Source organism: Bos grunniens, chromosome 20, assembly GCF_055505025.1.
Source record: "Bos grunniens cultivar Pamir isolate PY7600 chromosome 20, Bosgru_T2T1.0, whole genome shotgun sequence".
Taxonomy (NCBI): Eukaryota; Metazoa; Chordata; class Mammalia; order Artiodactyla; family Bovidae; genus Bos; species Bos grunniens.
Genome location: NC_141184.1, coordinates 68,141,107 through 68,157,921, shown reverse-complemented (window position 1 = coordinate 68,157,921; position 16,815 = coordinate 68,141,107). Strand labels below are relative to the sequence as shown.

Below are 16,815 nucleotides of genomic sequence, written 5' to 3'. Positions count from 1 at the left end.
CACACTATTACTATAATGCAAATATCCGTTATTTAGCACCAAGGAGAGCACATGCAATAATCTCAGTCTGCTATTTCAAAAACATTTTTGTTAAAGTTATATCACATGCAGAGAAGCTGCTTTTCCAAGAGTAAATATGCATTACACTGGCGCATTACTGAAACACCTAATCCCTGGACCCTAAGAGTCCTAACTCAACTTTTCATATAGACTCTAAGACAACTGGATCTTATATTGACTTCACTCTCAAGTTAACTGTTTTCTAAAGAAAGCAATCTGAATCAATAACCACACTAGCGCAGCTCAGAATGTTCACAATCCCAATATGAAGGAAATTTTCCCTCTTTCTGGCTCCCCAACTCCATTTAAAGACTGTAAACATGAATAGAGAGATTACCTTGAGAACAGTAAAGTAAACTCATTCCATCAGTAAGATCCCTCTAAATCATTTCTTGATTCTACAGTGTTTTCCTAAAACAGGGCAGTCTCAACAGGATGCCAGGAATTCAATACTGCTTTTTAAAGATATATCAAACTGTCTGGAATATACAGTGATGAAAACTGAATACTGCTACTGAAACCATACTAAATTAAACACATGCTTTCTCTAAACAGAGCCTTCCCAATAAAGTCACAATGTTTTCCGCCTTGACTCTCTTAGAATCCATCCCAACATGTGAGGTTAGCCCAGCTGCACTCCTGCTAATAGCTTTTATCGGAGCAACCCCTCCCACACCCCCAAAGAGTTTTACTTTTATCTGTGGAATTCTCTGCCAGCCTCGGCCTGGAAAACTGGGTGGACCCTAAGGACAGGTGTCAGCTCTGGTCTTTGGGAGGTGGCCCAAACTGACAGTTATTGCCAGCATAAAGCTGTGATCTTTATAAACTTCAATTTGAGGCTTTATACTGTTAGTGATTCCCTCTCCACTCCTTTATGGAAGGAGGGAGAGAAAGCAAGCCAAAAGGATGAGTTTCAAAATAGAAAAATCACCACTTTAATTATGAAACCCTCCCAACTCAAGAAAGAACTGTTAAAGGTAGCCAAATGGAAAATGTCAAGGTTTTGGGGGTACATGCACAACTATTAAACATGAGAATCACAGATTCAAGGTGGGGGTTGGGAGGATAAAAAGCAGGAGCGGAAAAAGAGGAGCAGAATAGGGCCCAGCCAAAGACCCATTTGCTCAGAAGGGCCCCTCTAGGTATGAACTCCTCCACGTAGGGCACCCAGGCTGGAGGAAAGCAGAGGGTTACACAGAACATTTAGCAGACTTAACATTGGATTAAACACACTACTGCAAGTTTCAACAAATGTTCATGGTATACGTAAAAAACACATTTACAACAAGAAAGAAGAGAGGCACCTGGAGACATCTGACACTGGGCATGCTCTGCAGGCAACTCAGTGCGCACATGCTCTCTACCAGGTTGGCGCAGCCTAGCCACAAAGACCTTGGCACAGAACACTGCAGGATGACAAAAAGGAAGGAAGAGAAGAAGCAGTTAGAGGCCGCAACAAATCACTCCTTCACACAGGCAACTTGAATGTTAGTCGGGCAGGGGGTGCACCCATGGCAGCTTGGAGGTCAGGGGTGGTAGTCCAGCAAAACTTACGGAAACCTGGGAGAGGGCCCACTTTCTGTCCTACGGAAAGGAGGTTTCTGCTGCCAACCACTAACTCCTCAGGGTACAGTGAGCAGAATCAAGAGGGAGAGAAAGATGTTTCAGTGGAAACCCATTAAAGGGAACTGTAAAGTCTGAGGGCAAAACAAGATTAGTGGTGAGACTGCGACTCTAACATCATGTGCTTAGTAGCTCTGTTGTGTCCAGCTCTTTGTGACCCCATGGACTGTAGCCCGCCAGGCTCCTTTGTCCATGGAATTCTCTAGGCAAGAATACTGGAGTGGGTTGCCATGCCCTCCTCCAGGGGATCTTCCCAACCCAGGGATTGAACCCTCCAGCACTGCAGGCAGATTCTTTACCATCTGAGCCACCAGGGAAGCCTCAATGGTTTTTGGTCTATGTTGTATAATTACAATTGCCATCATTACATTACCTACTATGGGGCCGGTACTTTAAATGTGTTCTCTAATTACCACACCACAGTGTCAAGAAACTGAGGTTCAAAGGTAAGTCATTTGCACAAAGACAGCAAAAGAGGGGAAAGTCAGAATTTCAAACTTTGGTTGCCGCTATTAAAACCCACATTCATTCCACAAGACTATGATGCCTCTATTATAAAAGCTTTGATCACCTGAAACTTGATCATCTGGGCAGTTTCTGCACTTCCCTAGATAAAATCACAGGGCACCTAGAGACACAAGGCAAAAAGAGCAAGAAAGATGAGCGACAGATTGATAGATAAAGGAGACAAAAGAGCTGATAAAAACACATCTGATTTTGAGTGTCACCCAGATCTCTGCCTTCGCAAAGGCAAAAAAAAAAAAAAAAAACTTTAGAATAATCATGACTTTCATTTTGGACTTTGCTTACAATATTCATTTAACACAAGTAAGAATTAAAAGCTTATTTCATTTACCCATTCCCATTATTCTTTAAGAGCTTGCTGGTTTTAAGGGAATTAAGTAAAAAAGTAAAATATAAACAAATACAATACAGCTAGTATTTTTAAACCATTAGATTATTTGTGGTATTCAATAAGTACTTTTTCAAACCTAAGGTCAATTAATTTACTCTGGCAAAATGAAGAATCAAAAAAAAAAAACAAAACTGAAGTTGGGTGTTTGGGTTCAACCAAAATACTCCAGAAGTCTCAGACCCAACCTCATAAACTTGTTTATTCTAGCTATAATTAGGATGGTTAAATATACCCACTTTCCTGGGACAGTCCAAGTTTACACTGGTCTCAGCATAACTTTCACTCTCAAAAGTGTTCTGGTTTGGGAGGTAAATTCTATGGTTACCCCAACTACAATATAAACAAAGGGCACTATGCTTGAACTCAGGGAAGCCTGGGCTCCTTCCTATCCGCCATCTGTACTTTCTAGTTAAATCCCACCAATAATGTAATGGAGTATTGAGATTATTTGGAAAAGGCATTTAAAGAATACGAAACCAGTGGACTCAATGGAATAAAAAACTAAGCAGGTTTTTGGTAATGAAGAAAATACCATGTATTTCCAATAGTATGCTTCCTTTCCAAAGCTTCCCATAGCCAATATGGTAGAATTATATCACTGATACTCAAGGCATACATATGTCATCACCCCAACACTTTCAAAGAGGGCCATAAAAGATGTTGAACAAATGTTTGGATAATATAATGACAATAGCTGCCATTTATCAAGCTCTTGTTATATGCCAGACAGCTGACATAGTAAACTCTCACAATAACCCTTGTAAGACAAGTATGATTCCATTTTACAGATGAGGAAACCAAAGATCAGGAAAGCAGAGCTTGATCTGCTTAAACAGCAACTTATTGAAAGTGCAAGGAAACAAGGGCTAATTGATGGCAGAACTAGGACAAGAGGTTAATCCCGTCTGACTCTCAGCAAACATGTTTTCTTTCCACTACAACAAACTATCCAGAGATACCTAGCGAAACATTTAGGGCAGAGAAAATGCCCAAGCACACTACATGTGTATATATATGTGGATTGCATACATTATTTAATTTAAATGTCCAACATCCTCATAGTTCAATTTAAGTTCCCTTTTTGGAATCTCTGTAGTTATCCAAATCACAGAATCACTTATACCTGAGAACAGACTTCAAGGATTACACCTGTATTCAGCAACTAATACCAAATTAACACCAAAACTCATCTGCAAATCAATTTTCATTGATTCAGTAAAAACAGGTTCCTGTTGCAGAGTTCAGTATGTATTTACCTCAAAGGGTAAACACCATGAAGGCATAAGGTAGGTAATGTATTCTGATTAGGTTCTGCTAATAACCTGAGATCCAAAACTTAAAAAAAAAGAGAGAGACCAATTTTCACATTCACTAAATCAAAGAATTTAGAGTCTGTGAGATTTAGATTATGAGAACTGGACCAATTAGTTCAAACCACCCCCCCACGACTTCAGAAGTAAAGAAACTAAATAAAGCCCAAAGAAGAAAAGTAGTGAGCAGTTTCCTAATCATCTAATGATCTAATTAATACTTATAAAAATATGGAAAACAACATAAAATAAACCTGAGAACCTAATTTCAAAATATTAAATATTTATTACAGGTATTTTTAAAGTTTGACATTGAACTTGTATATTCAGAAAAAGACTTTTAAAGATAGTCCAGTTTCTAAGAACTTATCTTTGTAACACCGATGGAAGATATTCTGGGGTAAAGAGAGTGATGCCAGTGTTTATAACACATATTAGAACTGCTCTACTTTCACAGTCAATTACCTTGGAGCTAAATAACCAACCACAGCGCTGAAAAATAGTTTTTACTCAACAGAAAATGCCACTCTAGGAAATACATCCATCTTTTTATAAAGATGCCTATGCCTGCTAGTCTAAATAAGGCTACTCTTAGGGCTAACAGTCCAAGAGGACATTGATCTATTTGTAAAGCATGGCTAAACATAAAAGTTCCATATTTATCAACCTAAGAGCGTTAAAATGCAGCTTTGACCACAAGCAGTAATTGATTCTTGAAGCTGCTGATTCTAAATCTAGGGACCTGGGTGAAGACCCATGTTGACTACTGTGGAGTAACTTATTGTCTATCGTTCTTTTACTGAATAGTGCAAAGGTCTCTTCCTTTGAGCTCCACAGAGGCACAACACACACCATTGTCGCGCTCTCTTTCTTTTTTTAAAACGCTAACAGTGGTCATATCTTTAAACTTTTGGAACACTACCTCATTGTTAAAATATGAGTACCATGGTACTTATCCTGGTACCATGGGTATTTATCAATTTTAAGAAACACTTATTGACCTACTTATTAAGCTAACAACAATACAAACTAAGCCTCTTTCCTCCTGAGACTTCAGCCTGGAGCTCAAGAGAAGCACACTGGGATCACAATGAAGATGCTTAAGGGGTACAAAATCCCTAAGAAATGTTCGTTTTAATGTTCACATTTAGCAACCAATACTCTAATTTAGGGTTGTCCACAAAGAACAGGAACTAATTCAAACGGGGTTCTAACAGTAAGAGCAAATAACCAATTACATTGACTTATATTTATATGTTGTATAGCCAAAGAAAAGAACATTAATCAAGGAAACTGACAGTGTTTATTAATTTTGTCACACACACTGTATAATCAAAAACCAAAATCAGGGCCACCATGCTGAGAGACACTGTAATTCTGAAAGGACAAAAAGAATAATAGCTTTTGGCATTTTTCAAAAGCAAAGTTATTAACAGAGGTAGGAGAGAAATGTCCTAGGCTCTCTTCCTATTGCCATAGGAACCACAAATCAAAAGGGAAAGTGGCTGCAGGCACCTCGCCTCTGATTGGCCGGCTTTTAGAGGAACTCACAAAAGCTAACTTTGGTCTGTGTCTAGATGGAATAGTTTTTGAATATCTTGCCCTGATTCCTTCTCAAAGAGGCAATTCTTTCACAAGCTACTCAAAGGGGTATTTTATGTTAATTGTCTCTCTGATGTCACTCTGATTTAGATTTTCCATAAATCTGATTTAGGTTTTCCATAAATCTCTCCAATTTTTTTCTTTAAACTACTTTCCACAGAACCATTACCCACCTCTTCTGCCTCCTATCATCGCGCTTGAGATAACTGAGTTGAGGCGCTTAAATTCTACTCCATTCAACAAAAAACTTATCTGAATTTATATCTGCAGACAGAAACACAACTAAGACCTTCTCTCTCCTCTGGGAACTCATAGAAGGGAACTTTGAGAATATGCCATGTAAATACAACACACACACACGCACACATACACACAGTCTTAACACACTCAAAGGAGGAAGATGCCTGAACTAACCATAATGGATGAGCAGGAAGCTGCCAAGGGAAAAAAAGAGAGAAAGAGATATTCCAGGCAGAATGAATAACATAAGCAAAGCCGAATAAGAAATGACAGTCCTATGCAAGGAACTGGAATTAATCTAGCACGCCTAAAGTTTCTAGTTCAGTTCAGTCGCTCAGTCGTGTTCAACTCTTTGCGACCCCATGAATCGCAGCACGCCAGGCCTCCCTGTCCATCACCAACTCCCAGAGTTCACTCAAACTCATGTCCATCGAGTCGGTGATGCCATCCAGCCATCTCATGTTCTGTCGTTCCCTTCTCCTCCTGTCCCCAATCCCTCCCAGCATCAGAGTCTTCTCCAGTGAGTCAACTCTTCGCCTGAGGTGGCCAAAGTACTGGAGTTTCAGCTTTAGCATCATTCATTGCAAAGAACACCCAGGACTGAACTCCTTTACAATGGACTGGTTGGGTCTCCTTGCAGTCCAAGGGAGTCTCAGGAGTCTTCTTCAACACCACAGTTCAAAAGCATCAATTCTTCGGCACTCAGCTTTCTTCACAGTCCAATTCTCACATCCATACATGACCACTGGAAAAACCATAGCCTTGACGAGACAGACCTTTGTTGGCAAAGTAATGTCTCTGCTTTTCAATATGCTATCTAGGTTGGTCATAACTTTCCTTCCAAGGAGTAAGCATCTTTTAATTTCATGGCTGCAGTCACCATCCACAGTGATTTTGGAGCCCAAAAAAATAAAGTCTGTCACTGTCTCCACTGTTTCCCCATCTATTTCCCATGAAGTGATGGGACCAGATGCCATGATCTTTGTCTTCTGAATGTTGAGCTTTAAGCCAACTTTTTCACTCTCCTCTTTCACTTTCACCAAGAGGCTATTTAGTTCCTCTTGACTTTCTGCCATAAGGGTGATGTCATCTGCATATCTGAGGTTCTTCATATTTCTCCCAGCAATCTTGATTCCAGCTTGTGATTCTTTCAGCCCACTGTTTCTCATGATGTACTCTGCATAGAAGTTAAATAAGCAGGGTGACAATATACAGCCTTGACGTACTCCTTTTCCTATTTGGAACCAGTCTGTTGTTCCATGTCCAGTTCTGACTGTTGCTTCCTGACCTGCATACAGATTTCTCAAGAGGCAGGTCAGGTGGTCTGGTATTCCCATCTCTTTCAGAATTTTCCACAGTTTATTATGATCCACACAGTTAAAGGCTTTGGCATAGTCAATAAAGCAGAAGTAGATGTTTTTCTGGTACTCTCTTGCTTTTTCGATGATCCAGCAGATGTCGGCAATTTGATCTCTGGTTCCTCTGCCTTTTCTAAAACCAGCTTGAACATCTGGAAGTTTACAGTTCACGTATTGCTGAAGGCTGGCTTGGAGAATTTTGAGCATTACTTTACTAGCTTGTGAGATGAGTGCAATTGTGTGGTAGTTTGAGCATTCTTTGGCATTGCCTTTCTTTGGGATTGGAATGAAAACTGCCCTTTTCCAGTCCTGTGGCCACTGCTGAGTTTTCCCAATTTGCTGGCATACTGAGTGCAGCACTTTCACAGCATCATCTTTCAGGATTTGAAATAGCTCAAATGGAAGTTTCTAAGTGTGAGCTAAAGAAAGCTTAGAGAGATAGAGAGGGGCCAAATCACAGAGGTCTCCCCATACCTTTCTATCGAACTTGAGACTTCATCCTGTAGGACAACAGCTCTTACACTGTGTGTGACAGCTCACCAGTTAACAGCCAATCCTTCCCAGGACCAAAAAAAATGGTCCAATTTTTTTTTTATTAAATTAACAGTGACTCAGTGGTAAAGAATTCGCCTGCCAGTGAAGGAGATGAAGGATACAAGAGTTCTGTCTCCGGGTGGGGAAGATCCCCTAGAGAAGAGAATGGTAACCCACCCACTCCAGTATTCTTACCTGGAAAATCCCATGGACAGAGGAGCCCAGAGAGTTACAGTCCATAGAGTCACAAAGAGGTGGACATGACTGAGCATGCAAAGATTTTAATTTCCTGCAACTCAGTATATACTGCTTCAACAATATGTGTCACGGGAATAGAAGCAGGTCATGCAACACACTGGCAAGGGTTGGGTGAGGTTCTTAGGCTAAAAGGTAGGAGATAAAGTATAATATCAAATATCAAATCAATACCAAGCTAATTCAAGCAAGCATCAAAGAAAGATGCTGTTTTCTAGACCATGTGGGGAACATTTTCCACATGCAAGACAAGAGAGCAAAGAAGTCCGCTCAAGAGTAACCCAATGATAAATATAGGAAACCCAGAGATAAAGATATATCCATTTGAATGCAGAGATCCAAAGAATAGCAAGGAAAGATAAGAAACCCTTCCTTTCTCAGTGATCAATGCAAAGAAATAGAGGGAAATAATAGAATGGGAAAGACTAGAGATCTCTTCAAGAAAATTAGAGATACCAAGGGAACATTTCATGCAAAGATGGGCCCAATAAAGGACAGAAATGGTATGGACCTAACAGAAGCAGAAAATATTAAGAAGCGGTGCCAAGAATACATAGAAAAACTATACAAAAAGATCTTCATGACTAAGATAATCACAATGGTGTGATCACTCACCTAGAGCCAGACATCCTGGAATACGATCCTGGAATCAACTGGGCCTTAGGAAGCATCACTACAAACAAAGCTAGTGGAGGTGATGGAATTCCAGTTGAGCTATTTCAAATCCTGAAAGATGATGCTGTGAAAGTGCTACACTCAATATGCCAGCAAATTTGGAAAACTCAGCAGTGGCCACAGGACTGGAAAAGGGCAGTTTTCATTCCAATCCCAGAGAAAGGCAATGCCAAAGAATGCTCAAACTACCGCACAATTGCACTCATCTCACACGCTAGCAAAGTAATGTTCAAAGTTCTCCAAGCCAGGCTTCAATGGTACATGAACCGTGAACTTGCAGATGTTCAAGCTGGATTTAGAAAAGGCAGAGGAACCAGAGATCAAATTGCCAACATCCGCTGGATCATCAATAAAGCAAGAGACTTCCAGAAAAATATCTACTTTACTGACTTCACCAAAGTCTTTGACTGTGTGGATCACAATAAACTGTGGAAAATTCTTCAAGAGATGGGAATACCAGATCACCTGACTGCCTCCTGCGAAATCTGTATGCAGGTCAGGAAGCAACACTTAGAACTGGACATGTGACAACAGACTGGTTCCAAATAGGAAAAGGAGTACACCAAGGCTGTATATTGTCACCCTGCTTATTTAACTTCTATGCAGAGTACATCATGCGAAATGCCGGGCTGGATGAAGCACAAGCTGGAATCAAGATTGCCAGGAGAAATATCAATAACCTCAGATATGCAGATGACATCACCCTTATGGCAGAAAGAGAAGAAGAACTAAAGAGCCTCTTGATGAAAGTGAAAGAGGAGAGTGAAAAAGTTGGCTTAAAACTCAACATTCAGAAAACTAAGATCATGACATTCCGTCCCATCACTTCATGGTAAATAGATGGGGAAACGATGGAAACAGTGACAGACTTTATTTTTTTGGGCTCCAAAATCACTGCAGATGGTGACTGCAGCCATGATATTAAAAGACGCTTACTCCTTAGAAGAAAAGCTATGACCAACTATTAAAAAGCAGAGACATTACTCTGCCAACAAAGATCTGTATAGTTAAAGCTGTGGTTTTTCCAGTAGTCATGTATGGATGTGAGAGTTGGGCTATAAAGAAAGATGAGCACCAAAGAATTGATGCTTTTGAAGTGTGGTGTTGGAGAAGACTCTCGAGTCTCTTGGACGGCAAGGAGATCCAACCAGTCAATCCTAAAGGAAATGAGCCTTGAATATTCATTGGAAGGACTGATGCTGAAGGTGTAACTCCAACACTATGGCCACTTGATGCGAAGAACTGACTCACTGGAAAAGACCCTGATGCTAGGAAAGACTGAAGGCAGGTGGAGAAGGGGATGACAGAGGATGAGATGGTTGGATGGCATCACTGACGACTTGATGGACATGAGTTTGAGTAAGCTCTGGGAGTTGGTGATGGACAGGGAAGCCTAGCATGCTGCAGTCCATGGGGTCGCAAAGAGTTAGAGATGACTGAGGGACTGAACTGAACTGAATGATAAAGATATGAAGTAAACAGCATAAAAGCCATATGTTTTTATAAATATTATGAAATAACAGAGCTTAAAATCATGTAATTCCTTCAAATGAGACATCAAAAACTTTTAATATTGAAACCATTGCTAGAGACAATGATAAGACAACTAATAAACTTTTAATCAGAGAAGTGACCGTTAGCAGCTGGAGTGAAGAGTGTTGAAGAGAAGAAAGATAGGTCTATTAGAGAGCCTAAGGGCAGTCTCTTATTTTTATTTTACAACTAATGCAAATTTCTTTCAGCTAAGCTACAAAGAGTAGACTCAAGGGCAAATACTTACCTTCAGAAATACTTGCCTCAAGTCAATTTTTTTCCAGTAGAACTCCCACCATACCCTACCAACTGAATATAAAACAGAGTAATGAAAATATAAAACAGGTAATGAAACAGTAGAATAAAGGAGTGGGAGCAAAGATCTATTTTACGGTAATCACGTGGTGATAACACACTCTCCACTGAAATGTCTATCCAGGAGTGGGAATTTGTCCTGAAGAATGATACAGAAAGTGGGCTCAGACAGATTATGTAACTCCGGCTCCCTAAACCTGGGTGTGAAAGCTACAGAGCGCACATTCAGTTTCTGACGGAGGCGGTCCTCAACGCCAAACAAATGAAGCAAGAATTAAAATTCATCCAAGTTAGGAACTATCCTATCGTCTGAATTCTCAGACTGTTGCTTTCCAAGAAGCTATAGTAGTTGTAATGAAAATAAGGCCACAGAGCTTTTAAGAGCCTACAACACAGACTTCTGCTCTGTATTATAATGTTTGATGGCAATCTATAAGAAATAGCAAACTCTCACCAAGTAATTATACTGTTTTTAAAACCAAGAATCATAATAATCAGGTCAGAGGATAAATGTTAATTCATAGTTCAAAGGTATCTTCCAAAGCATTTTAAAGAACTGAACACTTATAATTTTTCTTTTATAATTTCTATTTATCCATATCTTCTAATGACCACCTAGTTCTAGTTTTTCTCTGACGAACACCTAGTATTCATAATATTGAGGTCCAAGCCTCAATATGTGAAAGGCTTTCTTCTCCTTATAGTGGTATTTTATTATAACAGAATTTGACAGTAATCATGTGACATATAACCAAGAATGTTAATGCTTTAACTCTTAGCAACTGTACTGTAGAACCACATATTTATAGATAATACAACATACGGTATTTTTCACGCTGGGATATACGTTAAAGGAAGAAAAGGGCATGGGGAGAAGGGGGCAATGAAATGAGAAAAGAAAAAGGGATAAGAATGTGGAAAACTGAAATTTACTTTCTGCCAAGTTTTAGAGATTCAAACCCAACCAACTTATCCTGGAATCAGAATTCAAAGCCAGAGCTCAAACTTTCCTTAAATTCTACTATTAAAACAAACACTTTTAACGTCCAGACAATCCTCATCAGTCCATGTGGTCACAAAGAGTCGGCCACAACTGAGTGACATTGTGGACGTGCGCGCACGCACGCATGCATGCACGCACACACACACTCATCTATCTAAAGTAAGATGCTGTTTAGTCGCTGAGTCGTGTCTGACTCTTTGCAACCCCGTGGACTGTAGCCTGCCAGGTTCCTCTGTCCATGGGATTTCCCAGGCAACAATACTAGAGTGGGTTGCCATTTCCTCCTTCAGGGAATCTTCCTAACCCAGTGATCGAACCCTCATTTCCTGCATTAGCATGTGGATTCTTTATCTGAGTCACCAGGGAAGCCCCTAAAGTTAAGATATCAGAACCCAAAACTAAAATGGATCTTCACAGTTTTCTTTGGTAGGGAGATGAAGGGTAAATTTTCTTTTATAGCTTCTATTCATGCCTATTTTCTAACTTTTTCTCCAATGAACACCTAGTACTTATAATATTTTAAAACTACATTGTATAATTTTAAGTAATGCTTTTTGTTTAATTATATAATGAATAATGTAAATTATTATAAGTTACAAGTAGTAACTTGACAATTTAAATAAAAACAAATTCTCTTCCCAAGATTTAATTCAGTCTGTCTCAAATACGTGTGGTTTAAAATGTGTTAAAATGCTGAGTGCCAGAAAAACATTTTACCTAGTGACTTTCAGAAACAGCAGTAAGCAGCAAAATGATAACAGCTTATTTCCGAGTAATTTCAAAGGAAAAAAAAAATCACTGTTGTCCACTTCACAACTACCACCCATAATTCAAAACTGTCACCAGGGTTTTTCAGAGCTCTTACAGAAGCTGGAGAGAGGAAGGATTAGATGTATGAGGGGGAAGCAGAATCGCTATTCTAAGCAGCAAGACAAGAACAGGACGTAACAAAATAATCTATTTCCGGCATAGCCACATGGGTCCTCAGTTGTACCAGGACCAGTCTGAGGTTCAGTTGCCAAGAAAGAACAGATTTCCCCTAGCAAGTTCCAGGTCAGATGAGTTTGAACCCAATCCCAATGGGGTTTATCCAAGATCCACAAAACCTGAGACAGGTGAGAACCAAATGACAGTTAAATTAAGTACATCTGAGCCTTGTCAGTTAGCATCTTTGGTCCAATTAAGAACATTTTTCAGGACTAGGGCAGACGACTAAACGATAAATCTAACATTTCCAATTTAAAAATGTTAAATGGAAATGAAATTTACAAAAAAAGAATAATTTGGGAAGGAGATGCAAATTTGTATTTTCAGAGTACCTACTATGTGCCAGACAGGTATAGTTACCTTGATCTCATTAACTGTCACACCACCTCTGGCCAGACTGGTATTTTGGTTTTAAAGAGGAAGAAACTAAGGAGCAGAGACATCAAACCACATGCCAGAGGTCAAAAGTAGCAGACGTGCAATACTATCTGACTCCAAAATCCCCACTTCCTTTGCTGGACATTAAACTCCCTAAAGAAGCAATTTCCTCTGATTTATGTTCAAATATTATCTACTTGTTACTCATTTGTACTGCTTACAGGAGTGTAATTTGTATAACTCCCCGGTGGCAACTTATCAATACACATTTAAGACTTGGAAAACATGCACGTCACTGATTCAGCAATTTCATATGTGGGGAGTTACACTACAGGAAAAACTAAAGATATGCCCAAAAATACAGCTAAGAAAATGTTCACCACATCTCTGTCATAAGAGCAAAGGAAAGAATGCCTAAAAACAGACAATAGACTGGTTATATAAATTACACATCATCCAGAAGACAGAACATGATGTATCCACCAAATAAAAATCATTTTTATAAGAGTATGTTTATTGACCTAGAAGTAAGTTATATATGAAAAGAAAGTTATAAAACATTGAAAAAGTTTAAGAAATCTTAAGTGAATAAAGACTACAAAATCAGGACTTTCATTACATTATGATCTTATTTTATTTGATAACATATAACACATATGGAGAAGGCAATGGCACCCCACTCCAGTACTTTTGCCTGGAAAATTTCATGCACGAGGAGCCTGGTAGGCTGTAGTCCATAGGGTCACGAAGAGTCGGACACGACTGAGCGACTTCCCTTTCACTTTTCACTTTCATGCATTGGAGAAGGAAATGGCAACCCACTCCAGTGTTCTTGCCTGGAGAATCCCAGGGACAGACAAGCCTAGTGGGCTGCCGTCTATGGGGTCGCACAGAGTCAGACACGACTGAAGCGACTTAGCAGCAGCAGCAACACATATAAAACATAGGATTAAATACAGGAGATTCTTATTTTACTCTTTTTGTCTGCCATAGTTTTTCAGATGCAGTCAATATACAACTGACAATGCAGTACTTAAGCTTCTCACACCTTTCTCCTCCACCTTTCTCTTCTCATACCTTTCTCCTCCAGAATAACTAGCATTTCCACACTGTTAACTTAGGGTTCTGGTCCTAGCAACTTTTCCCTTGGGTCAAGCCCTTTCTCCAATGAAGGTGAAGAACAGGTGGGGTTAAGCTAGCTATCAGTTTGGTTACACTCTGAGGTAACAAAGACGCAACCCTAATCTCTGAGGCTACCTAGCCAGAGAAAACTCTTCAGTAACAGTGCTCTGTTTTACAAGGCTACAACTTCTGCTGCTGCTAAGTTGCTTCCGTCGTGTCCGACTCTGTGCAACCCCATAGACAGCAGCAGCCCACCAGGCTCCTGTCCCTGGGATTCTCCAGGCAAGAACACTGGAGTGGGTTGCCATTTCCTTCTCCAGCGCATGAAAGTGAAAAGTGAAAGTGAAGTCGCTCAGTCCTGTCCGACTCTTCTCGACCCCATGGACTGCAGCCTACCAGGCTCCTCCATCCATGGGATTCTCCAGGCGAGAGTACTGGAGTGGGGTGCCATTGCCTTCCCTGCTACAACTTCTAAATATCTGATAATCCAAACTTCATGACACCAGAGAGGACTTCCAGGTGAGATAACTAAAAGCTCGCCTTGTTTCGTAGTCACCATCTGAGAACCAAGAGGCACCTGGTCTTACCACACGCACCAGGGCACCAGCCTCCCCTTCCCCACCATTCCAGACCCAGGTGCTCGTGTTCCCCCTCCTTGTCCTTCCATCAACTCTCAGAAGCCAAAAAGCTGTAATCAGAGAATTTATGGAAGTACCCAGACAGCAAGATCTGACTGCCCTATAATATTAGTACTGAGCCAAAATCCTTACCCTACTTTCATGTAAGAGAGAGTGCAAAGTTTACTGTGTTTTAAAAAGAACATTAGAGGGAATTCCCTGGCAGTCCAGTGGTTAGGACTCCACGATTCCACTGCAGGGGGCACAGGTTCAATCTCTGGTCTAGGAACTAGATCCCAAAAGCCACATGGCACAGCCAAAAACCAAACAAACCACAAAGAAAGTGGAAAATTATTCCCCCTGATATAATGAACAATCTCATTCTTTCTAGGAAGAAGTATCACTTTCAGAAACATGACTTAAGGAATGTTTTTGCACCTACTCTCAAAGGGTCTGACTTCATTATAGTCAGATCATATGTTAATTCTATTTTAACTTTTTCACTTTAAACTGATTATTCATTCAAAAAATTTACTGAACATGTCAATATACTAAATGCTTCAAGAGACAACACAAGAATTCTTAAAACCAAATATTCTGGTATCAAAAGTATTTCTGGAAATAAAGCGGTTTCATTTCCTAGTTCACTAAAGGGAGAAAGAGGGCTAAATTTCTAAAGTATCAAATATTTTAAAGAAATACAGTTTCACTGCTTTCAAGAGTATTAAAACTTAAACTCCACCTATTATAACAGTATTTTAAAAGTCACTTTCAAAGACTTGCAAAGCTTCCACTATCTAAACCGCTTCCCATCTCATCACACCTATTGAAAGTTGGTCCTGCTAAGAAACCTTTTGGAATCAAACATTACACCATAGACAACCCCTCCAATACTTTCTAAACACTGCTCATTTCTCAAATACATACTTATTTTTAGAGACCTAACCATCCTCTATCCCAAAGAAATACATATTCCAAGTTGGTAGAGTCTCATGTTTAAAGTTTTATACACACACGGACTGATTTAGAAAACAACTGTAACCAACATTTTGCTTCAGAACAAAATGAACAGCATGAAAGAAGCTGTCCAAGCTGATACACATAAAGAGGTTTATCAACCTTTAAATGTACAGTAAACTTTGCACTTGCTCCACTTTCTCCTATAGTCCCCAGTGTTCTCATATCCTAAGCTGACCTTGGTTTCAAGTAAGAATGAAGTTCTGTGCCTCACAATCCACTGGGCTCTAAGAACAAATGAATGTGTCTTTCAGCCAGGGGCTAGGACTGCCTTAGTAAGGATTCCTGCTGCTTGCTGTAGAGCAGGGACGTCTTTGATTCCCTTCACGTTGTCTGTTTCCTGCAGGCAACTGGGTAAGGGGAGTTCTTACCACTTGAAGTCAGAGATATCATTAAATTCTGGAGGTGAAAGGGACCTTATAGAGATCATTTTATTCATCTTCTTAAACTGTTATTCTAGCCCAGGTCCTCTAAATGTCTCATGAGATACTTTTGGTACTCGGCCCCTTGAAAGCACCCGGTCTCAAAAGCAGGTAATTGCTGTAAAACACATGATGCGGTAAGATTAACGTACACCTTACAGACTCTTTGTGCAGAAGTAGAGATGAACACAGGTGGACTACAAGACTCTGGAAGTTCCTACACAAAGGAAGTAATGATTTAAAGGCCCAATATCAATTTAAGAAATACTGGACTTCTTTGTCAAAAACCATGTTCAGCGCCACTGCTTTAACTTCACACATGACGCAGCTATATGCAGTTGGTCAAGATGTTCTATAACGAACAGAACACAGATGTCACCATAATAATAAATTTTTCATTAACTGAGAAAATATAGAATTGAGAGGAGGATCAGAAGACAAATCTCATACGAGCATTTCTTGCTGCATTTAAAACAAACAAATAACCCATGATCCACATTTCTTTTAATCGATGAATTAAGTCTAAAGAAAAACAATGAAAGAGCCACTAAGATTGGGATATGAGCAAAAAAGGTTGAAAGGTGATATCACTTATACTTTGAAAATAATCAAATCCAAAAACCAAAAATTGGTCTATAAACCACAGGGAAACGCTTAAAGTAATATATTTTCCTGTTGAAATTGTACTTTATTTCCAAATAAACTAGGTGTTATATTTCTAAAACAATTAAAGTAATACGACCAGTTGGTAAGATGATTTACCAATTTACAATGTAATGCTTTCAGGTCCTCACAGCACCTATACAGAGTAGGAATTCAATAAATATTTGTTAAATTATCAAATAATT

General features: G+C 39.6%; 1 protein-coding gene across 22 annotated transcripts in view; it reads right to left on the bottom strand.

Annotated features, from left to right (window-relative positions):
- The window catches only part of FBXW11 (F-box and WD repeat domain containing 11), a 131,597-nt gene that overhangs the window by 88,353 nt on the left and 26,429 nt on the right, over positions 1-16,815 (bottom strand). For 6 of the 22 annotated variants that reach the window (XM_086362210.1, XM_086362212.1, XM_086362216.1 and 3 more), the window contains 2 exons: positions 2,255-2,311; positions 1,365-1,466 (listed from right to left, as the gene is read on the bottom strand). The exons of 9 other annotated variants lie outside the window; for them this stretch is intronic. In XM_086362210.1, the coding sequence (XP_086218336.1) occupies positions 1,365-1,466; positions 2,255-2,269 (117 nt within the window). In that variant the 5' untranslated portion in view covers positions 2,270-2,311. The remainder of the gene's footprint in view (positions 1-1,364; positions 1,467-2,254; positions 2,312-16,815) is intronic. 7 more of the 22 variants (XM_086362218.1, XM_086362230.1, XM_086362208.1 and 4 more) reach the window with 2 other exon arrangements.